The sequence below is a fragment of the Marmota marmota genome, unplaced genomic scaffold (genome assembly GCF_001458135.2).
Source record: "Marmota marmota marmota unplaced genomic scaffold, marMar, whole genome shotgun sequence".
In the NCBI taxonomy this organism is placed as follows: Eukaryota; Metazoa; Chordata; class Mammalia; order Rodentia; family Sciuridae; genus Marmota; species Marmota marmota.
Window position 1 is genome coordinate 35,322,516 of NW_025999968.1, and position 27,833 is coordinate 35,350,348.

General features: G+C 32.0%; 1 protein-coding gene across 23 annotated transcripts in view; it reads right to left on the reverse strand.

The window, feature by feature from the left end:
- Window positions 1–27,833, reverse strand: part of Robo2 (roundabout guidance receptor 2) — a 1,565,243-nt gene that overhangs the window by 52,511 nt on the left and 1,484,899 nt on the right. For all 23 annotated transcript variants that reach the window (XM_048803919.1, XM_048803918.1, XM_048803916.1 and 20 more), the window contains 4 exons: window positions 24,157–24,388; window positions 20,919–21,043; window positions 18,494–18,665; window positions 7,402–7,584 (listed from right to left, as the gene is read on the reverse strand). In XM_048803919.1, the coding sequence (XP_048659876.1) occupies window positions 7,402–7,584; window positions 18,494–18,665; window positions 20,919–21,043; window positions 24,157–24,388 (712 nt within the window). The remainder of the gene's footprint in view (window positions 1–7,401; window positions 7,585–18,493; window positions 18,666–20,918; window positions 21,044–24,156; window positions 24,389–27,833) is intronic.

The following is a 27,833-nucleotide window of genomic DNA, read 5'->3' on the forward strand; positions in this document are numbered from 1 at the left end:
GACTCCAATTATATGTAATGATCACATGTTAAAGTTTCCTACAAAACTGTGTGACTTATTAACAATGTCCACTAGTATCTACTAGAATCAAGGTCAATGAAGCCACTCCCTCCAGTCAATGTCTTCCACTCCACAAAGCTAACAAGGAGCAAGTGAACTTCCAGGAACAGCCAAAGAATGCAAATATCAGTTGAGGGCCATCACCTTATCCCAAACTGTTGAAGCCAAATGTATTTGGACTTCAAAATGATTCATACCTGAGAAAGGTAATATACTTTTCATACTATAATGTTTGAAGTAGCAAATTGCACTCAAATTTATGTAATATTTGTGCAATGAAAACTGAATATGAATGATTATAAAGTCTAAAATAGCTTCACAGTAGTTTGTATCAAGTTTTGCCACTAAATTACTTAACTAGAAAATTATGGACAAGGTATTTGTTAAGAAACTTATAGATTACAAAATTGCAATAAGCTTGGAATTCTAAAATCAAATCAAAACAAAACTAACATAAAAGCAAGGGTCAGTTAAATCAATCCCTGGGGACGAAAGAAAAATACCATTTTTCACAGTTGTGAAAACAATACATCTTATCTTTGGAACAGAATAATTATGTCTATTAAAAGTTGTTGCTTGGTGACTAAAAGTGAAATTAACTAAAATTTTAATGAAGGAATTCATATTTCAAGTAAACAAGCATATTTCCACTTAAGATAGACAAACGGTGGATACTTTTTCATTTGAATGGTTCTCCATAATTCTTCTGCTTTTCAAGTTTGAGCTATTAAATATGATAACTCTTTAAATTTTGTAAGTTTCCAAGCCCAGTTTCCTAAGCCCATATGAAAGGTCATCTAGTAACATTACTTTTCATGACACTACCAGGCAATATGAACATAATTCCAAAGGTCCATCAGGATTTCAAGACAGTAAAATAAATAAGGTCCTTCAAACTGGGATCTGAAATATACAACCTTATCATTTTTTCAGGTAACACCTCAAATGCATTGTAAAGCAATCCTGATATAACCTTAACATCTGCCCAGAATTGGCAGTAGACAGCTCCGCAGAGATGATGAAAAAATACTGATCACTACAGAGTCAATTCAGGGCTGGGAGTCATGAATCAGCAGTGCAACTGTATCACATAGTGCCTCTTATTAATTGCTTTGAACACAATAGAATTAATCTGAAACAATTAATGCAAAAAAATTGAGCACTAGAGGTATTCAATAAAGGCCTGATTAGGACACACACACATGTAAAAATGCATTTTCATAATGTGAAAGTGGTACAGCTAATTAGCTTTCCATCTGATGTGACTTTTCAGTTATGTGGCGTTTTAATGGAATATCAAGTGATTGTTTTACTCTGCTAAAAGGGAGTTAAGATAATGCTGTGAACATCATTGAAAATATGCAAATAAGCAGGTTCTGATGGGCTGCATCTCAAAAATGTGCTATTTAAGAGATATGTGAGATGCTACATAGTTCTCCCTAATTTAGATGACTTTTATTTCTTCATCCAAAATTTCTGTTACTGCCATAGGAATAAAGTATAGCAGAGAAAAGAAAAGAAGCTGAAGCAGAGTCACAAAAATTGAGTTGTACTTAACTCTATGAGATAACCAATAGCATTTTTTCATCAAATGTGAAGTTTAAAGTAGTATGACATAACACTCAAAATACTATCAAAATATATCATTCATTAAGGTTAATTTGCAGATGTGTTAGAATATAGACCACATGGGATGGTCCATATTTGCCAGTTGAGAGCTAAATTTGGAAGCAAAATAATTAATTTCAAAGCATTTCACATTCAGTATTCAGGACATATCCATTTTATTTGTGTCCTAGTCGTCATTAACACGTGTTTCTCAAATGATTCTAGACTGCTAATAGTTTGTCAAATATTCTATAATATCATTCACCTCTATCTCTGCATGCCTGCTAACATAGGCAAAACTTCACAGAACATTATGTGAATACCTGAATAACTTAAAATGGGCTCCATAAAATTTAGTATACACAGGAATCTTTCCTTTTGCATTTTTCTGTCACAGAAGAAGGAGGCAGACGAGGAAAAGAGGAAGAAGGAAAGTAGAGTAGGAGGAGGAAGAGAACACACACACATTTTTTCTCTTACTAACATTGGTTAGCTGTGTTTTTAAAGTGAGGGAGGAAAGGGGATATCTTTTCACACTTCTTTTTTTAATGTTTTGCTCCAAAATATTTAGATTAATTTCATTTTGAAAAGTAGAACAAGAGTAACTTAGTCTATTAGGCCATCAAAAGAGACTACAAATTAGAATGAACAACTACAACTTCTAAAATGGAAATCATATATAGCATTTTGATGAATGTTTGTGTGTATATAAACGTGCAAGTATGTGTGTGTGTGTGTGTGTGTGTGTGTGTGTGTGTGTAAGGGCATGTGTAACATAAAAATAAATGCCATTGCATACTAAAAGCTATTTTGAGGTAGTCCTCATTTATAAGAAAAGTTTAACTTGAAGGTCAAAGAAAGTGGGGTGAGGGGGTGATAGATCGATGGTGAATAATCTTTTTCTTGTTATATTTTTTATAATTTTGAAATCACAGTGCAGTAACTTTGTGCTCATCAGAAATAAATTTGGAATAACTTAATTATTACAAGCTCTTAATCAGAAGTCTGTGTGGAATCTCAAATTAAAAGCTTACAAGGCATAACATATAGAAGTTTTGACCAAAAATGAACTGAATACTAATAATGTTTCCAGAAATTTCTCCCACATACCAGTGGGATTTTTCAAAGCTATATCATATACAAAGTAAGTCTACTACTATCTGACAGGATTAATACTACATGTCTGCCACAACTGGGAGGAAAATGTAACTATGTAGTAAATTGGCATTTTGAGGTAATGAAGCTTTCAGATTGCCTATCTCTAGTAGGTCACATTTTCCTACTCCAAATGGAAACTCCATTGTTGCAGCCAATTCTCATTCTCTTTCCTGATATGCTTATTTGGCAAATATGAAAGCATATTAATCCTTTTTGATAAGCATTAACTCACCCCAGATAATCAGAGTATAAAAATTCCATCAAATCTTTTAGCTGCTTTTGGATAGTACTGTCAAGTAACTTATTTCACCACCAGTTATAAAACCTATGTGTGACGTGTTTAGCATTTTCAAATTTGCTCACTCACGAATTGTTTATATTTACTGAGTTTCATAAAATGTTATCCTCAGAGATAATATTCACAAAACATAACATACCCTTTATACTTCTGGAAAAATACATTTACTTTCATTAAAATTTGATGACTTCAATAATCACAAATAGAAAAATGGATAGCCGAAGTTTGAAAAGTACTGTGCATTTATCATAAAGATTATAATACAGTTATATACATTTATACTGATATATTTATATGAACCTTATCAAAGCTATATAGATTTTTTTCCAAACTTACATTGTTCTTTTTTCTATTCACAAAAACGATTACAGATATTATCAAATATTTACTTCAAATTCAAAACCACCTAATGTTTTCTATCAAATTTCTACAACTCTTTTTTTTATTGTTTATAATAGTTTAAGGACTGAATATGTTCAGCAAACAGGAACCCCATTGGCAGTGATATGGAGATTGTTAGTGCTCAGTGAAAATTAAGGTAGATGGCACTTCATGTTGCTTATAGAAGTATAATATTATTTCACTTAGGATATGATATACAGAGATGCTTTTAGTTTTTGCAGCTGCCCTTATTGCTATGGGTCAAAACCTGAGATGTGTATTTATATCTGAAGAGTTTAAGTAAATGATTAATATTCAGATATAAAAGTATAAATTGATGTGTAACATTGTCTCAGAGGATCCTCTACTTTCTCCTATGTGAAGAGGCAAAACATGTTTAGGCCAGATTTTCCTCCCAGATGATATGAATATATAGATATACATTTGATTCTTGATATTTAATCTAAAATTTAATCCATTACTGTTCTCTGATACATCTGTTACACCCTCTGACACCTAAAAGAAAGTATTAATAGTGAGGAGCAGTTTGTTGTTGTTGTTGTTGTTGTTGTTTCTTTTCTAAGTCTTCAAGTATATTTTTCTGCAATAATGGCAAGTTCCAGAGGAGCTATATATATTATGAGTCAATGGGTAATGTTTGGCCTACATAGAGTTAGTTAAGGCATCCTACCCAGAGTTTGGATCACACCTTGCAAAGCAATTCTGCATTTATACATCTTCTTTTTCCTTCCTCTAGTGGATAAACAGAAACAAAGAAGTAGGAAAAGGGAGGTTTGAAAACAAATTTAGCCTGTTTTTTTTACAGTCAATCCAGCTGCATTAAAAATACGTTTTCTAGTGTAGGAAAATTCCACCAAATATTTAATTATGATCACAATTGAAGTTTGAAGTAAATGTGCTATAAAGTAATTTAAATATTGACTCAAAGTGGAACCTGATTGTACAAGAAAAGGGGGTTTATCATAAATCAACAATTAGAGACTGTAGACATAGATTTGAGACTACATACACATTACTAGGTAGTGAAAAAAATACATATACACTTCAGACTAAGTTTTACATATCAAATCACATTGCTTGAATTCTATTTGGTTTAGTTTTCACTTTTCTATTGGTATATTATAGTTTTGCATAATAATGGAATTCATTGTGATATATTTATACATGCACAACTCACAATTTGGTCTGCTCCATTCCCTCATACCTATCTTCTTTACCTCTCTCCTCTCTCCATATTCCCTTGCTCTAGTCTTCTGGCTCTCTTCTCTATTTTTATGATATCCCTTTCCTTTCCTTCCTTCTGATTACCTTCCTCAGTTTTTATACTATAAAATTGTAAGACTAAGAAATATGTATGAAAACCAAAATATAAACAAGCCCAACACAAGAATTTTTAAAATAATTTTTATAAGACCTTCGAGGTAAAAAGCCCTTATGAAATCTCTCCACTCTTAAACTTTAAATTTTATAAGACCTTCGAGTTAAAAAGCCCTTATGAAATCTCTCTGCTCTTTCATGTATGATTATTAGCTCACACATGAAATGTCAAAAATAGAAACAAAAATATATTCCATTACTCATTCAAAATCCCTTGTTCTTTAAGTTATAAAAGGACAAGAATGTGAAAACTTAAAAAGGTGGAAGACAGGTAATTTTTGGAGGAAAATATGTAGAAAATATCACAAATCAGAGATGTAATGCTAGGTATCTGTGGTTTGGCAAATTTTCATTTGCTTCTCATCTGGAGCAGCAGTTGCTAGAAGGCAAATTACTAGCTGAAGGGAAATCCATTCTGAGAGTAAGCCATCTATCAATTAAGTATAAAAGTTTTGAAAGGCTTTTCTCTGGCTTGGCCTTCTTCCAAAATATTTGAAGGGCATAGCACATTCCGAGTTAGCAGTTTTCTACAAGCAGATGGATATCAATCACAATGAGAAATGATAATGGGAAATGTACTATTCTTGTCAAGCTCAAAGACCAACAGATATTTTCAAATTAAGTGCATAGGTTTTGCAAAGAATGGCTGTTAAAAAAAAAGAAGTAGTAGAAGAAGAAGAAAGTCAGCTTAATGTGATTGTACTAAAAGTGCAAACCTACCAACTATGAGAGCTATTTCATTTGTAAGTCGTGAATGAATGAAGAAGTATGAAGTTTAAAAATGCACCATTCCAAATATGGATATATTAGAACTCTGCACTGAAATGACTTGCATAGTTCATCTTTTATTATCTCTAAAGTCAAGTGAAGGGATAAACACAAAATTGTCCTTGAATTAAATCAATTCTTCCTTATTTTTAAAAATCATTTATATGTGTGTCTCACAGAGATAAAATATTACATAGTGACTGATTAAAGAAAGGGCTGATACATTCATGGGTGAAGGCAAAGGGCTAGAATGCAAAACAAGAAAGTATATGAAAGTTTTTATAATGTTTAAGACTCTATACTCAGCAGTTGGTTCTGAGCACACCTCTCTGGGAAGAATCTCTAATTGGTGCAGTGGTTTAACACTTGGATGATAGAACATAAGGAATTGGGGAGCCAAGAACCACTGAGAACTGAGAATGTCAGAATGTCAACCACATGGAAACCTCTGCTCAATGGATACGCCATACTCCTTTCTCTACTCCTGGAATTTATTTTTACCAATAACTAATAAATTTAATCTTCACAAGATGCAGAGATAAGTCACAATGTCACAACTAGATTATTATGTTTAATGCTGTCAAATAACATGCGATACAACTGAATGGGTGGTATGTCATACATTTTCCACTATGCACATATTGTATTTGATTATAATTAAATCTTCTATTTTTAATGTTTTGTTAAAAAACAAATGTCTTAATAATAATTTATTTTGACAGAGCCTTTGCTGATTATTAAAAATGGAAGACTGAATATAATGTCTCATAAACTGTTTAAATGTCTGTAGGATGATATTATTTTAAACAGGTCCGCTTACAAATTCTAGATAGTATGAAATATTGTCAGTTTCAGATAAATTGTTGCTGTTAGAGATAATATTTAATGTAAATTATGATCAAAATGTAATTGAACGTAATATCAGCATTGAATATCTTCTCTCATTTACTCACTTTATGATTTTATCTCTTTCTCTCTCTCACCTGCTCTATCCCTCCCTCCTTTTGGAGATAATTTGAAGGTCACAATATTTAATGTCCTTGAAACTCTGTCTAGGATTCAAAAACAATTTATTTTTTAAAAATAGAACATCCAAGTTTTTTGTTTTATTTTGGTCTGCTGATCTGTTTCTTTCCCTTTTCCTTTTGCTCCTCTCTCCTATTTTTTTTTTTTTTTTGCTTCTAAAAGGCTGCAGTTCACACTGAATAGACACCCCATTTAAGTGAGGAGTAAAGCACTCCATTCATGCCTCATCAGTTTTATTAATATTGGTGAGATTTTTGCTTGCTTGTATTTTCCTTCTGGGATATTTCCTATTGCAATCTGCATCCTGACATACTACAAGCTAGGTTCCAAATCTCTCCTTTATTTTCCTTTCGTGTTTTAGTAATGCTGTTGCCTAAACAGATTTTTCAAAGAATGGCTTCATAGTGTTCAAAGTATTTGCGTATGGTTTTGAAGAACTAGTTGAGAAAAGCAGCTGAACATTTTATCACTGTGCACTCTCGTTACGCTTCACTGGAGATACAAGCAAAAAGATTGCCTAAAGTCATAAAGTTACATGGTCAAGAGTAGTATGTGAAAGTAGGTTGTTTATCATTGCATTTTACAGAGCAGGATTTTAAAACAAGCCCAAATCATTCATTTGTTCTTTTATATACTTTTTTTTTCTTTCTTTTCATTACATTCCTAAAGATAAGAGGTTTTCTTAACTGTAAATAGTCTCTTACCAGCATAATTACTGAGGCCCTTTCTCTTCTTTCTTCGCCAATACAACCAGATGCTAAAGCCCATCAAAATTACCCAGCAGGCACCACCAATACCAGCTATAAAAGCCGGTTGCTTCACAACATCAGTGATTTGTTCAGTTATGCTGTTATTGTTTTCAGTAATGACAACTTCATTCCTTCCTCCTATAGAAGAAACAACAGTGTTAGTAAATATGAAGACAAAAATAAATGCAGACTACATATGGGGTTCATCAAAGGCACAGAAAATCCCTGTAAGCTCAAGTAGTATTTGTTCTGTCCTGCAATTGTGACAATCATCAACATTCATATGTTGCATGTTTAAAAAGAAGAATTGAGACATGTCCTTACATGTCCTTAAAGCATGACTAAGAATATTGCTCTCTCTCTCTTTTTTTTTTTCTTTTGGTTTGCTAAAATTCTGAACCACTTCTTGATCTATATCCTTATAAATAAGGACTCACACAAGTACTGGGAACTTAAACAATAGTAATTTTTCTTGAGTTAAGCAAAATATTTTTAAAAATAGTTCTCAGAAAAGGAAGCAACTACAGCATTTAACACAGGTATTTACCAATTGATTTTTGGCCATGGATCTGTTTATATTCAAATATTCCTGATACACAAAACTATATAATTTCATGTTACCCTTTCCTTTTGTACAACCATGCTTTAACTTTCTCAAAGAAAAACTGCTATATAAAATCATTATAATCATAAAAATGTCTTTTTGTAGAGATCAGCATGTATAATTAAAACCTAATGAAAAGGTAAATCTCATGTATTTGACTAATTTAACAATATGATTGAATATCAAATATGAGAACCATCTTTAAAATAATTTTAAGATCTTCATAACTAAAACATACATGTAAATCTAGACAAAGATTATTCTGGAGGTGGTCATGTTTTGAAAATTTAGATCTCTCAAAAAATTAAGAAAATTTCAATCTATATTTTTAATAAGTTTTAAACTCATGGAATCAAAACATCATGAGAGAGTGAACATTCAGATACTTATTTAACAAATAAAGAAATTCAGACCTTGGGAATTAAGTGATTTGTAAAGTAAATATCACATCTAGTGAGTATCTAATCAAAGACCTTCAAAAATTGAATTGCAAGCAAAATATATGGCACATTTCAGTGTAGTATATGAAAAGAATGTGTAGGACTGTCATTACCTTATGGCAATGTAACTATTATAAAGAGCATGGTCCTTGAAGTCCTGGATTGGTGTACCATCTCTGTCACTTAACTAGCTAGGTAAGCAATGAACTTTTGTAAGATAACTAATCTTAAGTCCCTGTTTGAGTTAGTTGGCAACAACATTGTCTACTTCATTCATTTGGGGAAGATTCAAGGAGATGATAGATATAAAGAGGTTAATAGATGCACAGTATCTTTTTCACTGAAAATTATGACTCACATAATGGTAAGAGTTTTACTTTAAGAGCATTTCTGTTAAATTCATGGCATCATTAATTATCTAGATTTGAAAAAGTAGATTTACTACTTTTAGTACAAATAACTTTGGGGAATGAAATATAAGTCAAACCGTAAATGACTAGTTTACCACACTCTTCCTCCTTTCTCCTGGGGCAGAAAATTAACTTATATCTCCCAGACTCACATGGAGTTGAGTACAACAAAGTGACTGAATGTTAAGTAATAGTGTGTAGGCACAAATGATGCACAACACCTTGGGCCCTAACCCATTACTTTCTGTAACAATACTTGACACTCTTTATGTTTCCTTCCATGTTAGACAGAGACAAAAGGTCTATTGGAGGATGCTGAATCTCTAAGAGATAATAGGGCTAAGTTTGGAGGGATACAAGGTTCCTGGAACACTATATGGGACCCTGAAACCCTATTTTCCATTCTGATGACCTGTCTTACACTAGACTATAAGTAAGGGTATAAAGACCTTTTATTTTGTGAATACAATCAAAATGAAGGCTTATTGTTAAGCTGCTTATATTTCCTTATACATACTTATATTTCATTCCCAAAAGTTATTTTGTATTAATTTCCAGTTTTAAAACCAGACTCACTTAGGTAGTAAGTCTACTTTTTCCTCCAATAAGTTTACCCATAATCATACATATAAACACAACCAAAACTTTACTTAAAATAGTTTGCATTTTCAGTACTAGATTTGTTGATTTTCTTAACTATTAACAGTTACCTAAAAGAAAATAAATACCTTCTAGTGCAAAAAGAAAAGAAAAATTTCCCTTCATTTTTATAAAGAGTCAACAGAATATTATTTAGTATGGTACAATACTTATTTTGCCAAGGTGTGTTACTATTTTTTAATGTTCCTTGCATTTTTGAAATAATGTTATCAGTTGGACTAATTAGAGCACAGACAAGGATGTGTGTGACCTGTAACGCTCCATTGTTCCTGCAGACAAAATATATAATGAAATATAATGTCTCCCTCCCATTGGAGAGTAATGAAGAACAAAACTAATTTGTTGGACTAAAAATTAATTAGACACATCAGATTCGATTGTACCTATTACTGTGAAAGTTTGCAGCTGTTCCACATATTATTACCAACTATGTAATGTAAGCGTGAAAAGGCCAAATGATTAGAGAGACAATAGATATATTACTAATCAAGACTCCCGAAAACTGTAAATCAATGTAAAATTTTTACATGACATATTGTTTGATAGTTATGTATGTGAACAAATGGTGTTGCATTTTTGTGCCTGTAAGTTTTACAAATGATATGGGCTTATGGACACTTTCATATAAAGTCACTTTCCCATGGAAAACTGTAGAAAAAGAATAACACTGATTTTAAGCTTGCATTAGGTCATACATTATATTTTTCAATATTTTAATTAATGGTCTCCTTATGGCATCTTTTGAAATGAAGAAAACTGAGAGGGAAGAGATAAAACAGTACATTTAGTCTGGCATAGGACAAATGTAAAATGAGGAACCAGAAATTACATCAAATGACAATATGCAATTTAATTAAAGCAAAGGGGAAATGAGAGAGAGCTTGAGTCACTTCAATGCTGTTTCCAGTACTGAATTAGCAATAAGGAGAGCATAAATTGAAACAGAAAGGAGATTAGCCATCACTATTCAACTAGGAATAACAGTTGTGTAGATAATGTTATCAGACAAGATGTGAAGGTAGATATGGAGTGATAATTAAAGAAACAATTAGGAGGTTTCTCACTACAACAGTAGATATTAAAAAGAAATAAATCTCTTCAGACAAATAGACTTTTGGGGGCTGAACTCTGCTTGTGTATGTATGTGTGTGTGCACATGCATTTCCTCAATTACTATAATTCTACCTTCTATCATTACCCCTCAGTCACAACATATTCTAATTATCGGAAGAGAAGATAGTAAAATAATTTACTAGGTATTTTTAATTTCATAGGAAAATCTGAATCTTTCTATGGTACTCTAAAAAATTTTTAAAAATACTCATTATTCATTTGGAGACACTGTCTATTGTAAATGATTGAAAAGCTAATGAAAACTTTTTGATTTAAAATAATCTAAATTCACTTTATTAGTTTATGTTACTATAAAACTGTTCAGCATATAACTTTGATTGTCATGACATGGGATTGGTTATATCTTATATTTGTTATTTTTTCCTTGCCTTCAAGAGTCATAGCACTCCAATGTATTGGGAATCAAACAGTCACGAGGAAAAGATAAAAATTCCCTTCCTTAAGAAATATACTTATTTCTAAAGTATATAAAAATAAAATATGAAATGCAAATATAGTTGTTTGGTAATCTTACTTATCTTCAAGTTATAATAATTATATTGAATAAATCCATTATATATACATATATATATACACATACATAAATTGACTTTATTAATTTATGTTACTATAAAACTATATATATATTAAGCATATATATAATATATATATAGTAGAGAGACACAAAAAATAAGTTTCTTACTTATCTAGGGGCACTCACAGTGAACTATTGCATTTAAACATGCTTCATATATAGTTTTTAGGGAAACAATCAATGGCATATTTCTAAATACTGTAAGAGAAATAAATATGTATGTATGTGTGTGTATATATATTATATATATTATTATATACATATATATTATTATATGTGTATATATGTATCAGTTAAATCCTTTTGGGTATACCTGTATTTCTTTCTTATTCCAATTTATTTTAGAAAATCTCAGAAGGGTAAGATTGTAGGTTTCCCTCCGGTTAAGAAATTAATTCAGTTTGTACAACTAATTAAGAAAGGGAAGGCAATTTAAAGAAAAGGTAATACTTTAACTTTCTCTCTTCAATGTTATTAATGTATAAAACAGAGAAAACTCAGGTAATCTAAATGTTTTAACATTATGACTGAGTTTAAATATATACATATTAAATACTTTTCAGTAGAAATAATTATCTAGTCACTAGCGATATAGCCTCTATATGCCACTCCAAAAAATAAACCGAGAATAATGGGATTGGTGTTATGGTTTGGATCTTAAAAGTTCTCCCAAAGATCTCATGTGACAGGCAATGCAAGAGTGCTCAGAAGGTGAAATTATTAGATTATGCAAGCTGTACCCTCATCAGTGGATTAATGCACTTGATAGATTAATAAATTGAACAGACTACTATATTAACTGTAGGCAGGTGGGGCAGGGCTGGAGAAAATAGGACACTGTGGGCATGGCCTGGACTATATCTGTCCATGCTTTTTTCTCCTCTCTTTTGCTCTCTGCTTCCTTCCTGCCATGAGATGAAACTTTCCCTCTAGTAGGCCCTTCTGCTATAATTATCTGCCTCACTTCAGGCCCAGAGCAATGCAGTTGGACAACCATGAACTAAATCTCTGAAACCATGAGTCCAAAATAAACTTTCCCTCCTCAAAGTTGTTCCTGTCAGGTATTTTGGTCATGGAATCTAAAAGCTAACTGGCTTATACAAATGCATGACAGATATTTTGAAAATATATAAATTCTGGGAAAAATATTTTAAATACTTTTTAAAAAATTAATGGCCCTGCCAAGCAATAAGAACAGAGCTAATTGAAAGAGATTTGACTCTTGAAATAAAAAAAAAAGCTCTATTAGAGGAAATATGTATTGATAAGCCCCCTCCACCTTAGAGATATACTTAGCTCATGCAATATAGGGAAGCCAGAGCCCAGTCTCAAAAGTCACATTCTTAATGGTATGATGAGCCAGAAGGTAGAGTTCAGGACTGCAATACTTACTGAAAATTAAGGGGAAAACTATGAGCAAAAGAAAGCAGTGGAGAGTGAATTCCCAAATCTCCAAATGATCCCCCCCAAAAAAATCTTAGGGTGAATCCTGAATTATGCATGTAGGAATAAGATTGCAAGGATCTCATGAAAATCAAAAACTAGAAAGATGAAAGACTGAAGAGAGGTTTCATCTGATAGCTATTAAAAATAACTTAGTGATTGAAGTTTAAATTTCATCAAGTTAGGGAGATCAGATAAATATATTACACTTTTCATTGAAATCCTAGGAGGGCCATGCCTTCAAAGTAAATATCAAACCAAGATTTTGCTCTAAGAATAAGGGGAACACATAAACAATTCCATACTGACATAATAAAAACAAAAAAGAAACATTCTAGGTATTTACCTAGACTGTATTCTAGAACAAAATTAACATACTTTAACAGATGATACAATTTTTATAATGTCATCAGCAATAATCAATATAGAATAAATATTACCAGACATGCAAAAATAAGAAAACAATAATAACAAACTAGAAAAATATACTCCAAGGTTAAAAAAAAAAGTACTCAATAAAAATATACCTTGATACAACACAGACATTGAAATCAGGAGAAATGGGTTTTAAAGCAATTGTTATAATATGGTTATAGATTTAAAATATTAATAAAGTCATAATGAATGAATCTATAGAATATATCAGAGGGAAATGACAAATATAAAAGAAAGGAAATAAAAATTGGATATCAGAAAAATATAACATATTAAGTGAATAACTCCAGGAAGAAATAGCAGGCATGGGACATGTGCAAACATCACAAACAAGACCAGATTAAATACATAAGAAAAAGAATGTTATTATGATCCCTGAGATAAAGGAATGAAACAGGGGATCTTTACTATTTCGTAGATTTCCAAATAGAGAGAGTTTTGAACATGTGATGCAGTATAGGTCACCCAAACATGACTGAGATCATTCATGAACCAAGGAGGCACTGGGAAAACTCAGGGGTTAAATTTATGGAGCAGAGTATCAGGTGCATAGGAGTAACCAAATTTATTTTCTTATTTTAAATTTATTTGAAAGATGGTTGTGTCCTTACAGAAAAAAACAATAATGCACTATAATTTACACACTGATAATTATTACAAATTTAGAAATAAATGGTATGGCTAATTAAATAGAATGAGAGAAAGAAATGAAATTTTACTTCAGATCCTTGTAGGAAATCTTAGAGAAGCCATTACAAATATAGAAGGGGCTGAGGCTATAGCTCAGTTGGTAGAGTGCTTGCCTTGCATGCATAAAGGCCCTGGGTTTGATCAGCACTAAAAACAACAACAATAACAACAACAAAAAACAAATATAGAAACATATTTAAAAATCCATTAGTGGAGATAAAATATAAAACTGAAAGTTCCTCACTTTGTACAAAGAATGCAGAAAGTAACACAGATAAAACATAGCAAGTTGATTATTTTAAATTAATAATAATAATAATCTGAACACCATGATTAATAGGCAAAAATAATCAGAATATATAAATAATGAGACCTGTTAGTATGTAAATTAAATAACAGAAGTGCACATTTCATGCAATGAAAGAGAGGTTAACAAAAATGACTGGAAAATAGACAAATCTTGCAAATACTTGAAAGAGACTACACTGACTATATAAATATGGCTATATTAGTATCAGACAAAGCAAGTTTGGGGGCTAGGACTGAAGAGGGAAATCTTATAATGCTAAAGTATAAGTTCATTTAGAAGCTAACATTCTTAAAATGTGATCATTTAAACAAAGGAACAAAGACATGAAACAAAATTGTAGGCAGAAAAATAATGCATAAATCCATAATTATAATAGATTTCCAGACCCTTTCTTTGTATTTCAAAGAAAAAAAAGAAAGAAAGAAAGTTATTAATGACTTGTAAAACACTACCAAGTTTACTTTACATTTATGAAATACGAGTACATACAAGATTAAGTGTTGGGCCATAAAATTACTCTATATTTAAAAAATTAAATTCACACAAAGTACATTCTCTGTCCTTAAAGGAATTACATTAGAAGTCAGTGAACAAAAATATATCTGGAAAATTCCCCCAAAATTTGTATATTATACAATGTATTTCCAAATTACCTCAGTAAAAGAACAAAAATATATAAAAAAATGAAAAATTTTATACTCCATAATAAATGGAAACAGTACATCAAAATTGGTAATATTTAGCTGAAGAAGTGTTTCAAAATAAAGTAAAACTTTAAAATATTCATATCAGAAAACCAAAAAAAGTCCCCAAAATTAAATAATTATTGGTCTTAAGAAGCAAAATAAAAGTAGATAAAATAGCAAAAAACAATTAATTAGAAAACAAAACCGAAAAAGTCAAATGTTGTAATTTTAAAATATCATTAAAATTCCTAAATCATTATGAAAATTGAATAAGGTCTAGAGTTGTAGCTTAGTGGTAGAGCGTTTGCTTAGCATGTGGGAGGCACTGCATGTAAATAAATAAATACATAAATAAAAGAATAAGTTGATTAATTAATTAACTAAAATGTCTATCAACAACAAAAAAGTATATTTTAAAAAGACTAATAGTAATAACTGTGTGTGGGGGGAGAGAGAGAGGAGAGAGAGAGAGGCAGTCACAAAGGGGTACAAAAAATAGGCAGAAAAGTACACACAAATTCCTAGTATTTATGAAGAAAAGAAAGATGCTACTGTTATGTTTTGGATCAGGAATGTCTCCCAAAGGCTCATGTGTTGGTCCCTAATGCAGTAATGTTCAGAAGTGAGGTTTTGGGGAAGTGATTAGATCATAAGGCTCTGATCTTCTTGGTAAATTAATAATTTGATGACATTCTAGGGAGGAGGTTGAAATTGTTTTGGCTGATAATAGGCCTTCTACTTTTCCATATACTTTTCAAATTAAGAAAATTCATAGATTAGGAGAAAATGTATTTGAGATATACAGCCTAGTTGTAAGGAATGCTTCCATAGGACATGACTTTGGAGACTATATTCCATCTGTAGCCCCTTCCTCTTTTTCTGCTTTTGGGCCAACATGAGTAACTTTGCTCTGACATGCCCATTTTGCCATGATCAAGTCAGGCCCAAAGCAATGGAGTGGCTGATCTTGGACAGAAACCCCTGAAACCATGAGTCAAAATAAATCTTTCCTTCTCTAAGTTTATTTTCTCAGGTATTTGTCACAATGAAGAAAAGCTAACATAATTACAACATATTCTGCAGACATGACAAAGATCATAAGGAAATACAACCAATCACATGCTAATAAATTCAATAACTTAGATGAATTAGACAAGTTCATTTTTGGGCCAAAACCAAAAATCTACTTACCACAGCCAATACAAGAAAAAATTTTAAAAAATGCTAAATAGATCTACATTAATTGAATTTAAAACAATCAAAATTAAACTTCTAGGAATGGATATTATCAGTGATTTTTAGCAAATATTAATGGAAGAGATAATGAAAAAACTCTCCAAAAATTCCTGAGGAATAAAGAGGAGGAAGAAATACTTCCTACCCATTTTATAAAGCCAGATACTCTGATTCTAAAACTTGACAAAGATCGTAGAAGAAAAAAATGCTATCTATTAATTATAAGTGCAAGATTCTTTACAAAATGTCAGTAAATAACATCCAGAAACATCCATATAGAGGACAATCCTGACCAAGTGGAATTTATCCCAGGAATGCAAAGTTGATTTACTTTTGAAAACCATTCATTAGAATTGACCATATCAACAACCACCGCCCACCTCCAAACAAAATAAACCAACCCCCCCCAAAAAATATGGTCATTTTAATAAACTCAAAAAAGGCATTTCACAACTACTAAAATGAAAAGAGATGTTAGTAAGGCCACAAGATAGAATGGCAATATAAAAATTTACTGTATGTATAATGTAAAACAAAAGGAAATTTCAAAAATCCATTTATCATAGTAAAAAAATCTTTAAGTACACACAAAATATTTTAACAAAACATGTAAGCTCATCCATACATAGAAAACTACAAAATATTCTGAAATAGTATTGAAGATGTCTATAATGAAGAAGTATATCATGTCCTGAACAGAAAAAATCATGAGTAAAATGTTTACCCAATTTTGATGGATAGATTCATTGCACTTCAATCACACTTTCAATATGTTGTAGAAATTGATATTAATTTGAAAAGTATATGGAAAGGTAGAAGACCTATTATCAGCCAAAACAATTCTGCAGAAGATAATGGGCAGTATTCACATTACCTGGTTTCAAGAGTTACTATAAGATACAGTAATCAAGACAGTATAATTGCCATATAAACATTATAAACATAAGGAACCCAGGAATGGATCCATGTGTATGTGGTTAACTGGAGGAAAACAAGTCTTTTCAGTGTGCCTATACAATTTGATATGCATACATAAACATTAATCCTTGAACCACATGTAATTACCTTAAATTGAATTACAGACCTATGTATGAACGCTAAAATTATAAGACCTCTAGAAGAAGTATGAGATAATGTCGTCAATATCTAGAAGTAGAACACAATTTCTTAGGAAAAATAAATATGAAAAAAATATAAGTTGTACTTCATTAAAATTTAAGACTTTTGTTCATCAAAATACATTAAGAAAATAAATATGAAGTCATGGATTAGGAGAAAATGTGAGATATATGTTTGTGTGTGTCTGTCTATCTATCTATCTATTTATCTATCTATCTCTAGAATTTAAAAACAACTCTCCCCAAGGAGTAGCAAGAAACAATCCAAGTTTAGAGAGGCAAAGACCTGGCAAAATTACAACACAAAATATGCGAACAGCTAGGAAGCACATATAAAGTTGCTTGAGATCATTAATCATTAAAGAAAATTCAAGGTAAAATCACAAGGATGTTACTGTTTTACATACACTTGAATGCTAAATTTTCAATGGCTGACAACATCAGATGTTGGTGATAATGCAGAGAAACTGACAGTCCTTTTCCTTGCTGCTGGGAGTATTAAATTTTAAAATTTGAAATTGTGGAAACTGTTTAGCAGTTCCTTATAAAGTCAAAACTATAAAGCCCTATTACCCACAAATTCCTCTCCTAGGTGTTTCTCCAAAGGAAATGAAAATATGTGTCCTTGTAAAGGCTTACAGAAAAATGTTCATTCTCCCAAGAGAAAAGCAGATAAACAAAATACAGCTTATTCATAGAACTGAATCCTGCTCAGCAGTAAAACATGTGAATTGCATAATACATACACTGTTGAATCATCAAAAAACTCAAGCTTCGTGAAAGAAACCAGACATAACATATCATATTCTGAATGATCCCATTTATATACACTTCAAGAGCAGACAAATATAATCTATGTTGATAGAGAAGAGTTCCATGCAATGATGGAAGTAGATTTAACACGAATTTCTTTGGGATAGTATATTTGGATTACTAAGTTTCTTTGGCCTGGTTCTGGTTAATTTTTGACATTTTTCTGGCTAAGAAGCATGTATATTTGAGACACGATGCACTCCTTTCAGTTACTTAATATTTCAGTGACACCAAAATTACAAATGAAGCTAGTGATTAAAAATAATTTTCAAACACCTTTCAGCTTTTAAACTTATAATGATTATAGATTCAAGAGGATGGTGGACGTCTTAAGAGCACAAGAACTTATATCACTTTTGTAGGAAATCCTACTCAGTCATTTGCCCATATGGTATGTTCATATCATATCCAAGGTTAAGATGTAGATTGAAACCAATCTACCTTGTTGTCAGTTGACTAATGCTGAAGTACTTAGCACCTACATTGATACTCACCGATTATTATTGGCTGTGGTTCACTTTTTACTCCAACCCCGGCGCTGGTACTAGCCGCCACCTCTACCCGGTATTGAATACCTGGGAATAATCCACCAATTATTACAGACCGAATGGCTGCGTCCACAGTTTTGTTGATATGGAATCGTGTTTCATTTCCCAGACACCAGATCTATACAAAGGGAAAGTGAAAACACACAAATATGAAAATCCCATTTGTGGTAACTAAATAACTATAATTGATTAATTATTTTTTAATTGTGACCAATCTATTTTCTGGTCTCACAGAAATGTTTGTGAATGACATTTCCCAAAGTCCAACTCCTGCATTTTATGTATATGTGTGAATTAAAGGAAGAACAATAAAAGAAAATACAACTATCCCACATTCAAATATATATCATCAAGGAATTCTGAAAAATAATCTGTAACAATGATTCCTTTAACACCTATCTAGAAAATGGTCTTTAGTTGGAAATAGAATTTTGGTACACATAAAAACACATACTTTTTTCCACTTAATTTATCAAAATTTATTGTGCATTTAACTTATTTAAAATATGATGGTTATGAATTATAATGTCTGAGGCATATAGGTGTACATCTAAGTAATTTAAGAAAATATTAACTTACACAGAAGTAGTTAGTGAGATTAATTGACCTAAGTTATAGGTATTGACTAAAATGAGATTAAAGCCAATATTTACATTGACACTAATAAATCTTTATATTGATGAATACATATCCACACACACACACATACACACACACACACATAGACACACACGAAAATAAATTGGTTATAAGACTGTAGACACTGATGTTAAAGCACCTAGGTTTTTACTCCAAGAAGAAATCATACTTTAGAGCATATTTTCTTTAGGGATATGAAAAACTGTAATTGAAAAATGCTTGTAAAATAATTCTGCTGAATATCTTTATTTTAATTCATATTATACTTCATAATCTACATATAGATGAACGTGTAGGAATACATAAGGTTTGTTTCTGAAACAGGTAAGTCCCTGAATTTTTTTAGCAAAATAATTCTTGTGCATCCTGTTCCATATTTATATTTGACATCTGTGTCCCTAACAAAAGAATATTTATCCCTCATCTATGTATACAATTTGCTAACAAAATATGACAGATTTATAATGAGTGGAAAATTTTATAATTTATGAAAAACATTCATCATATTGTAAATAAATTTATCAAAATTTAATTGAAAGTAAATTTAGGGTATTCAGTCCTAGATGGTACTAAAGCAAATTCCTCACCAAATTAAATCATAGACATGCACACACACATATATACACCATAGTGATTAATTATCTAGTGTGAAAACAATGTTCTACTATTTTAAAACTTGAGAATATACAAAATTATGCTATTATGAAGACATTTATTCTTATACTTCTTTAAAATGTTTGCTGATAATGTGATGGTAATCATTTTAAAATAAAACCTTATGCTTTAGTCCATTCATGTGCTTCCAAGTTGACCTTCAATTTAATACAGTTCTATTTAAAATATAGGATATTTTTAGAGATAAAATTCAATCAGCAATCTTTTGAGTGAACTATTTCAACTTTATTTCACATACCAACTATGGATTTCTGAAGTAAAGTGAATTGTTCTTTATTACATTATTTTTATTGCATAAGTTGTTTTCAGAATTCTAGAAATATTTCCTAATAGCAACATAGTTTTGAAATTTTACAAAGTTTAGTGAGAAGTTTTACACTCACCCATGGTTTAATCATATCAATTAGGCAAAATTTTATTTTGAATCCTTAGACATGGCCTGTGTCTTAAACATTAAGGATGAGGATAAAACAACAGATAAGCTTTCTAAATAGCAACAAGTTTACCAATTAATAAAAGAGACAAAACTTTTTTTAAGTTTTTTTTTTTTTAATTTGTTGTTTTAATGGTCACCTTCCCCCTGCCCCAAGGGAAATATCTTTTAAAATCTTAATAAATAAATAAAAGCAGAATATAGAGTACAAGTTGGTGTTGCCATCTTGTATCCCTACCTTATCCCCTCTAAATCCAAAATCTCTCTCCATTTCTTGAGAACCAGTTTTAAACAGCTGCCCTAAGTCCCTTACACAGAATTTAATAATAATCATGCAGGCAATTTCTGGGATGACGTCTTTACTATCTACATCTATCCCTATCCCTTTAAATCCTTGGTTCCAAAACAATCCTCTGTTGTAGGTTTTTTGCTCAACTCAGTTGTGTGTCTATAATCTTAAAGTTAAGTTGTGATTCCCGATGCATTTGTTTCCTTACCTGTCATACAAAGGTATAATCACTTCACATTTTAAATGAATAAGATAATATTTAGAGCTGTCTCTTTCTCATATGACACTGAACTTTCTCCAAAAAACTATCCATAAACCCTCCATGCAGGCCCTACCTTGTACTCTTGGATTATTCCATTCTGGTGATCTGGAGGAGGAGGATCCCAGGAAACACTAATGCTTGTGCTATTGTGGCTTCCGACTGTCAGCACAGTGACAGATTGTGGAGGGGCACTTGGGGCTGCAGAGGGAGTAATTAGAATAAAGGCAGACTTTTGAGTCTCAGTGTACATTAGTACTACTTACAAAATATGAATAGAAAGGCAAGACCAATGACATTCTGGCTTCCAGTAGTTCTAAATCTGTATATAGCATTTAACAGTGACAATTTTTTTTTTTGAGAATTAAGTCATTAAACTCAATGAAAAAAATTAAAGCAAATACAACAGGTGGGGAAACATGCACTAAATAATAAATTTAACAGCTAACATGCTAATGAGTGGTTTTTATATGCCCAGCACCAAAATGTCAATTTTCATTATCACCATAACCTCAGTGGGTAGAAGTAACTCTTAATTTCACAGAAAAGGAAATGATCTACTGTAAGAAATTTATCCCAGTCAAATGAAGCCAGGCATGGTGGCACACGCCAGTAATTGCAGCAGCTTGGGAGTCTGAGGCAGGGGGATCAAAAGTTCAAAGCTAGGCCCAGCAAAAGCCAGGCACTAAGCAACTCAGTGAGATCCAGTTTCTAAGTAAAATACAAAGCAAGGCTGGGGATATGACTTAGTGGTTGAGTGTCCTGAGTTAAATTCTTGGAACTCCCTCACCAAAAAAAAAAAAAGAAGAAAAAAAAGTTAAATGGTAAGTCAGGATTTGAACCAGGTACATCTGTTTTTAGAATTTGATCATTTCAATTCTAATAGACCATGTTTCTGAAAAATAAAACCATAGCTTCCAACCGAAATTATTTTGAGAGTATATATCTCAAAATTTTATCAGGTGTTATTTCTGAATAGTGGCATTATTGACAGTCTTTTTAAAAATATTGTTTTCAACTGTGTTTAGTAAATAAAAACAGAAACACAGATATAAATTTCACCAACAAAGAAAAACAATCCTTTCAGACTGGGAACAATAATTGACTCTGATAAACTGACCCGTAATTTAAGATTTAAAACTGATTTTATATGGATGGGCAGGGGACTATGATAATAAATATGAAAACAGGTTCATGTTGAGTCAAATGTGAAATAGTCAGATTTTGATTTCCAACAATAATTCTCTTCCTTTATAGTTTCTCCTATAACTAATTACCACTGTGCTGAGAAATGGGAAGCGAGAAGGTTTTCCTGAATTTAGACTAAGCATATTCCATACAGTGCATCTGAGAGTTAAGAAATATTAATTTTGCAAAAAAAAAAAACTCATTTATGTTCAGTGAATCTCTGAATTTAAACCAAATGTAGAGAAAGCATAATAAGGATTCTACATAAAAATTCCTTGATAATTAGAAAACAAATAATTTTATGACATTAAAGGATTTTTAATATAAAATCATCAATGCTTTTATATTCTGCAATTTAGTCCCTTAAAAATCGTATCTAAAAGATATTTTAAAGACCCATTGATAAGGTTTTTCCAATGTTTGGCAAACTTGTCAGGACATAAATTTCATTGAGGAATGATCATATTTACATTGAGATACAGGATGTACACAGACACGTGATAATACAATATTGCTCTTTTCCTATTCCTCTATGTGACAATATTGCTGTAAAATGGGGTATGATGACATCAATCTGACCACTTTTCTACCAGCCTTGTAGTTATTAAGTACACTGCACTGAAAAATAACACTTTTGAAACTGGCTTTTCATTCTCCTTGCTGCTGGCTTGGCGAGAACACCAGGCCTGCTTCCTGACAGGTCAATTATTCTGGTACTCAGCTTCTTTGTACAGATGTGAAAGAACCCAAATCGCTGCTCATCATTCCCAGACATAGCCCAGCTGAGTTCCATTTGTTACCTTCATAAGGCCACAGAAATCAGAGATGAATGTACACTGAATGGTGACAAATGTCTAGGCCAGAGGAAAAGGCTAACTGCAGTGAAACTGACTTTTGGAGGGAGGATTCCAACATGATCTTCTGTATTGGAGTTATCCACCCTGCTCATTAGTACTACGCTTGCAAGATATGGTAAAATTTAATGCTGGAGAAAATATCACCAATTTTTATCAATCTTGTATTTTCTTTTCATATCCTAAAAGTGAACCAATCGTGCCTTTAAAAATAAGGGTTTCTGCCCATGCCTGTGGATCACACTGTAAACTAATGTGAACATTCTATTTTTGCAGTGTATTATATTATAGAAAATTTATATTTTATAAAATTTCTTTGGTTAGACATACCTGTCAGTATATGCAAACGATATACATTTTCTTAAAGCCTTTTTTAAAATATCTTTTTGTATGAAGTACATTTAGACAAAAGGTTTTTATTAGGATTGGTGCACATAAAATTAATATAAAAATAAAAGGGGAGATTTGTTTTGTCATCCCACATTTTTATTTTAATAGCAATATTCATTATAAGTCTCTGGCTTACTGAAGGAGACTTTATAAATGGACTAGTTGAAACCTATATCAATCTTAGGTCCACCATAGAATGACTTTAAAGTATCTGTAGGTAAAAATTTTTCAAAACTAGAGAGAAGGCAAGAACTTTCCTAAGAAGAAACGTATTACAAACATGAAAGTGACCTTCCAAATCAGAACTTATGTTTCAGACTGGCAATGCCCACAGTAGAAAATGGCTGAGAAAAGAAAATATCCCATTCTACTACATTAAAAAAGGAGTAGTCACTGTGAATAACCTGTGATCTTGTATTTTCTATAGCCTGTCCCTAATGAACTGCACCCACATAAATACATGGAAATATGTTACAATCAAATTCAATGTCACAGAAACATATAAAACTTGGGGCAAATGTTTAAGAAGAATTTAAATTCAGAATCTATTTAAATTTTTATATCATTTTTGGTCAGATTCTGTACAATTCTCCTAATACAAAGAGAAAAATGATAGTGCCTGCTATATATTTTTCTATTTTTTAATAACTTTTTAGTTGTCAATGGACCTTTATTTTATTTATTTATATGTGGTGCTGAGGATTGAACCCAGTGCCTCACACATGCTAGGCAAGTGCTCTACCACTGAGCTACAACCCCAGCCTATATATCTTTAAATGTTCTCTGTCTAGTTTTCTAAGGAATATACTAAACTAGAACTGTAATAGAAATTGGTTTATTCATAGTATAAGTTTGGTTTACATTACAAATTGGGATACTCACCTTCTTCAGTAGTACGGACTGTTTTAGATTCACTATCCATTCCTTGGAACTCATTAAAATACGGTCGGACTTTAATTTCATAAGTGACTCCTTTTTTCAGATTGACTAAGACAGCACTTCGTTCAGTTGGGACTTTGGCATCTAAATTCTGCCATGAGGAGGTGGCTTGTAGGCCTGAAGTCTGACGATACATTACTCGGTAGCCTTGAATAAACTGAGGCTGGCGGTCAACCTGGAAAACACATCAAAGACCCTCTGAACCTGAAGGGAGGTGTGCCAGATTCACAAGAGACCTATCCTCTCTTCTCTGTCCCAGTTCAATCCACACACTTATCATCTCAGTTGAGACCAGGGCTTTCTAACTCATCTCCCTGCTTCCAATAACCTCTTCCAATCCCACATTCACATTGCCCCCAACATTATCTCCAAAATGAAGAGTAGGACAACTCTCTTGCATTCAACACCCATATTTATGGTTTTATATGTGATGTGGTATTTTTCAGGGATTTCCATTCTCATCACTTGTCTGCTCCTTAGACATTTTTGAGTTCTTACTAGTAGCTGCCAGGAATTCTGCTAAGCTCTGGGGATAAAATGGAAAAAGTTGGTAGAGCCAACTCTTGGCCTCCTGGTACTTTGAGTCCAGGTGGAAGGAAGGTAGGCATTATCGTGCCTACTATGGCCAAGTTCAGTTACAGCATATATCAGAAATAAATGTAATGAATGACAGGCACCAGGAAATAAGAGCAGAAGAAGCTCAATGAGTTGGGAAGGGGAGGTAGTTTCCAGGACAAAAGTCAGACGATTTGCCATCTGCAATAAGAATAGAGTTTACCAGAGGAAAGGAAAGTGGGGACAAATGTGTAACCACCCTGTGGCTAGTGAGAGCATATAAAAGAGATTTCAGTTGTGAAACAAGTACTAATGTTTTAAATGCATATGAAAGCTTATACCCATTACCAAATATTCCATGAAAAAGTTTTTGTTAATTCAGTAGCTTCTTATTCTTTCAGTGGGCCTGCTCTGTACACAACTGAACTCTCTTATGTTTTCATTTACTTAAGGGACAATAGCTATTTTTAATAATGATCTGAGATTTTTAATTTAAAATTTAAATCAAATAGAACTTTTCATAGGTATTTTTATATGTATTTTGGTTCAGTCTCATGATAATTACATGAAAATCAAACAATATAAGTGCAAGTAGAAAAATAAACATGCTCCTTTTATACATTTATTAAACACTCTTCACAGGTATCTCAGAGTTTCTTCATTTGTAGGGAAAGGAATTTTAGGTTTTTTTCTTTATTTTTAAAGAGTTTTTATTCCTGTCCTATTTCTTAAGATGCTGTATTGAAGCATAAATGGCGATGGTAACTTCTCCAATTAATATCTCATATTATAGTTTAATATTCATATACTAAGAAGCTTTAAGCTTGATATATTTTACTGTCAAATCAAAAGTAAAGATTAATGGAGAGAAATAAAATCACCTCATTTCAGAATGGTTGTAAGAAAAAAGAAAGAGAGAGGTGATGATGGAAATGGTTATGTTAACTCTTAAAAAAATTCTTTATTCAATTGTCAGCTTGTTATGAACAAAAAATGTTTTTTTCATGAATTAACTTCTAACACCTCTTATTTAGATTCAGCATTGTTTTGTTTGTTAAGGGAAGTCAGCAAATCAATGAATATTAAGCTATTAGTTTTCAAATAATAAAAACGCAGAACTTCAATCAAAACAATGGAACATTTTTTTTTTTCCATGTTCAGAATGTCCAAGCTAGAAATCTCTATGAAGTTGATGGGTCTGAGTGTGTGTGTATCTATATACAGCTAACTCCAGCCTTTCAGATGAGTCTCAACAAATATAAATTTCTTCACCCATTTGACAACTTTCTAACCCTCAAAGATTTTTCTGGAATTACTGCTACACTTGTATAAGATTATATCAAGAATGACTTACGATATTTGCCTGTCAGTAAATGGATGGATCTGTAGACTATCACGCTAAGTAAAAGACACCAGTTCCAGATACCAAAGGTGGAATGTTTTCACTGATATGTGGAAGCTAAACCACAATCAGGGGGGTGGGGGATAGAAGTTCAGTGGAGTAGACAATGGGGATTGAAGTGAAGGGAGGAAGGATGGGAAAAGGAGAGAGTGGAATGAATCTGACATAACTTTCCTATGGACATACATGAATATACCACAGTGAATCTCACCATATAGTAAGTACATCCTCTGGAATATAATATATTCTACGCTTTAGTATTATATAAAAATGAATTCTTCTGTCATGTATAACTAAAAGAAACCAATGAAAATAAATAAATAATTCGTTAAAATGACATTTTAATAAATGTGTAAAATCCCACTTAAGCAAAAAGAAAGAAAGAAAGAGGGAGGAAAAGGGGGAGCCCAGGTCTAACATAGAAGCTCGTGGTCTCTGAGTCCTCATCCATGTTACCAGTTTGTGTTCATAATGACTGACATATTTTTTTGAAAAGCAGGAGTCATTCTGACATCATAAAATAAGGCAACAAAGAAGCAAAATGTTAAATTTATAAGAGTCAAAGAGTGATGCTTTTCATCAAAACTGTCAAAGTTTAAAAAAAAAAGAAAAAAAACTTGCAGCATATGTTAAAACAACAACATCAAGCTTACATTTTATAAACTTCTCTGTGATGGCTTTAAGTGAATTTATATACTGAAAGAAAGACATAACTCACAATAATAGCTTGTTAATACTGAAAGAAGCAAGCTGTGTTTTTAAGAAGAACATTAAGCAGCTGTTTCCAGATGAAGGGAGTCTGTAAATCAGGGTAAATTGGTTTTATCCATGTTTGGTTTTCATTAATTAAGTGTTTTAGGGACTTTATGAAGCTAATGTTTACTACCCCACATCGCCTTGCTCACTTCAGTGGGCACTGTCTCCAACCCCTAGATAGTAATGGCCTACTTAATAGCCACGTGGTTTAACTTCAGTTTGTGCAGTTGCCAGGCATTTGGGGGGAGAGGAAATTTGTTGTTACAGGTGGAAGCAAAAATGAAAATGCTGAGCATTACCATTTAAACAAATAGGCTGGCTTTTATTGGATGTGTGTTCTACACCACTAACGTGTGGTGCTCATTTTGACAGGTAATCATTTTCAAGTTAAACCATATGCTTGTCACTAGTTTTATTAACATTCTGAGGAGAAGAAAAATGTGCTCTTAGAGTTGATTGCAATCAGAGTCTGGCCACAAATTTATAGGTTTATATGAGTTAAAAAAATACCACTGTATTTTGAAACATGTATTAAAAAGAATTGTGTTAAGGAAGAAGTGAAATGATAAGGAAAACTTCAGACTTCCAGTATAAGACCTTGATTTCAAATAGAGTTTAGTCTCTTAAGTTTTCTGAGCCTTCCTATACTTATTTTGTTCAGATAATACCCTCAGCTCAAGGGTGCAAAAATAATCAGATGTCTAATTTCAGTAAAAACACTGTAAACTGCAGAGATGTGTAATGTTAAGGAGCTTTGTTAAAGAATCGATGTACTAAAAAGAAGTGGAATATATGGACTTTCAAATCAGTGTTGTTACTGAACCATTCAAGATGTTTAATAGCTACTTTTTTAATGAAACAAAAACAAAAACATCCATTTAAATATACAATTCGAAGTGAGTTTTCT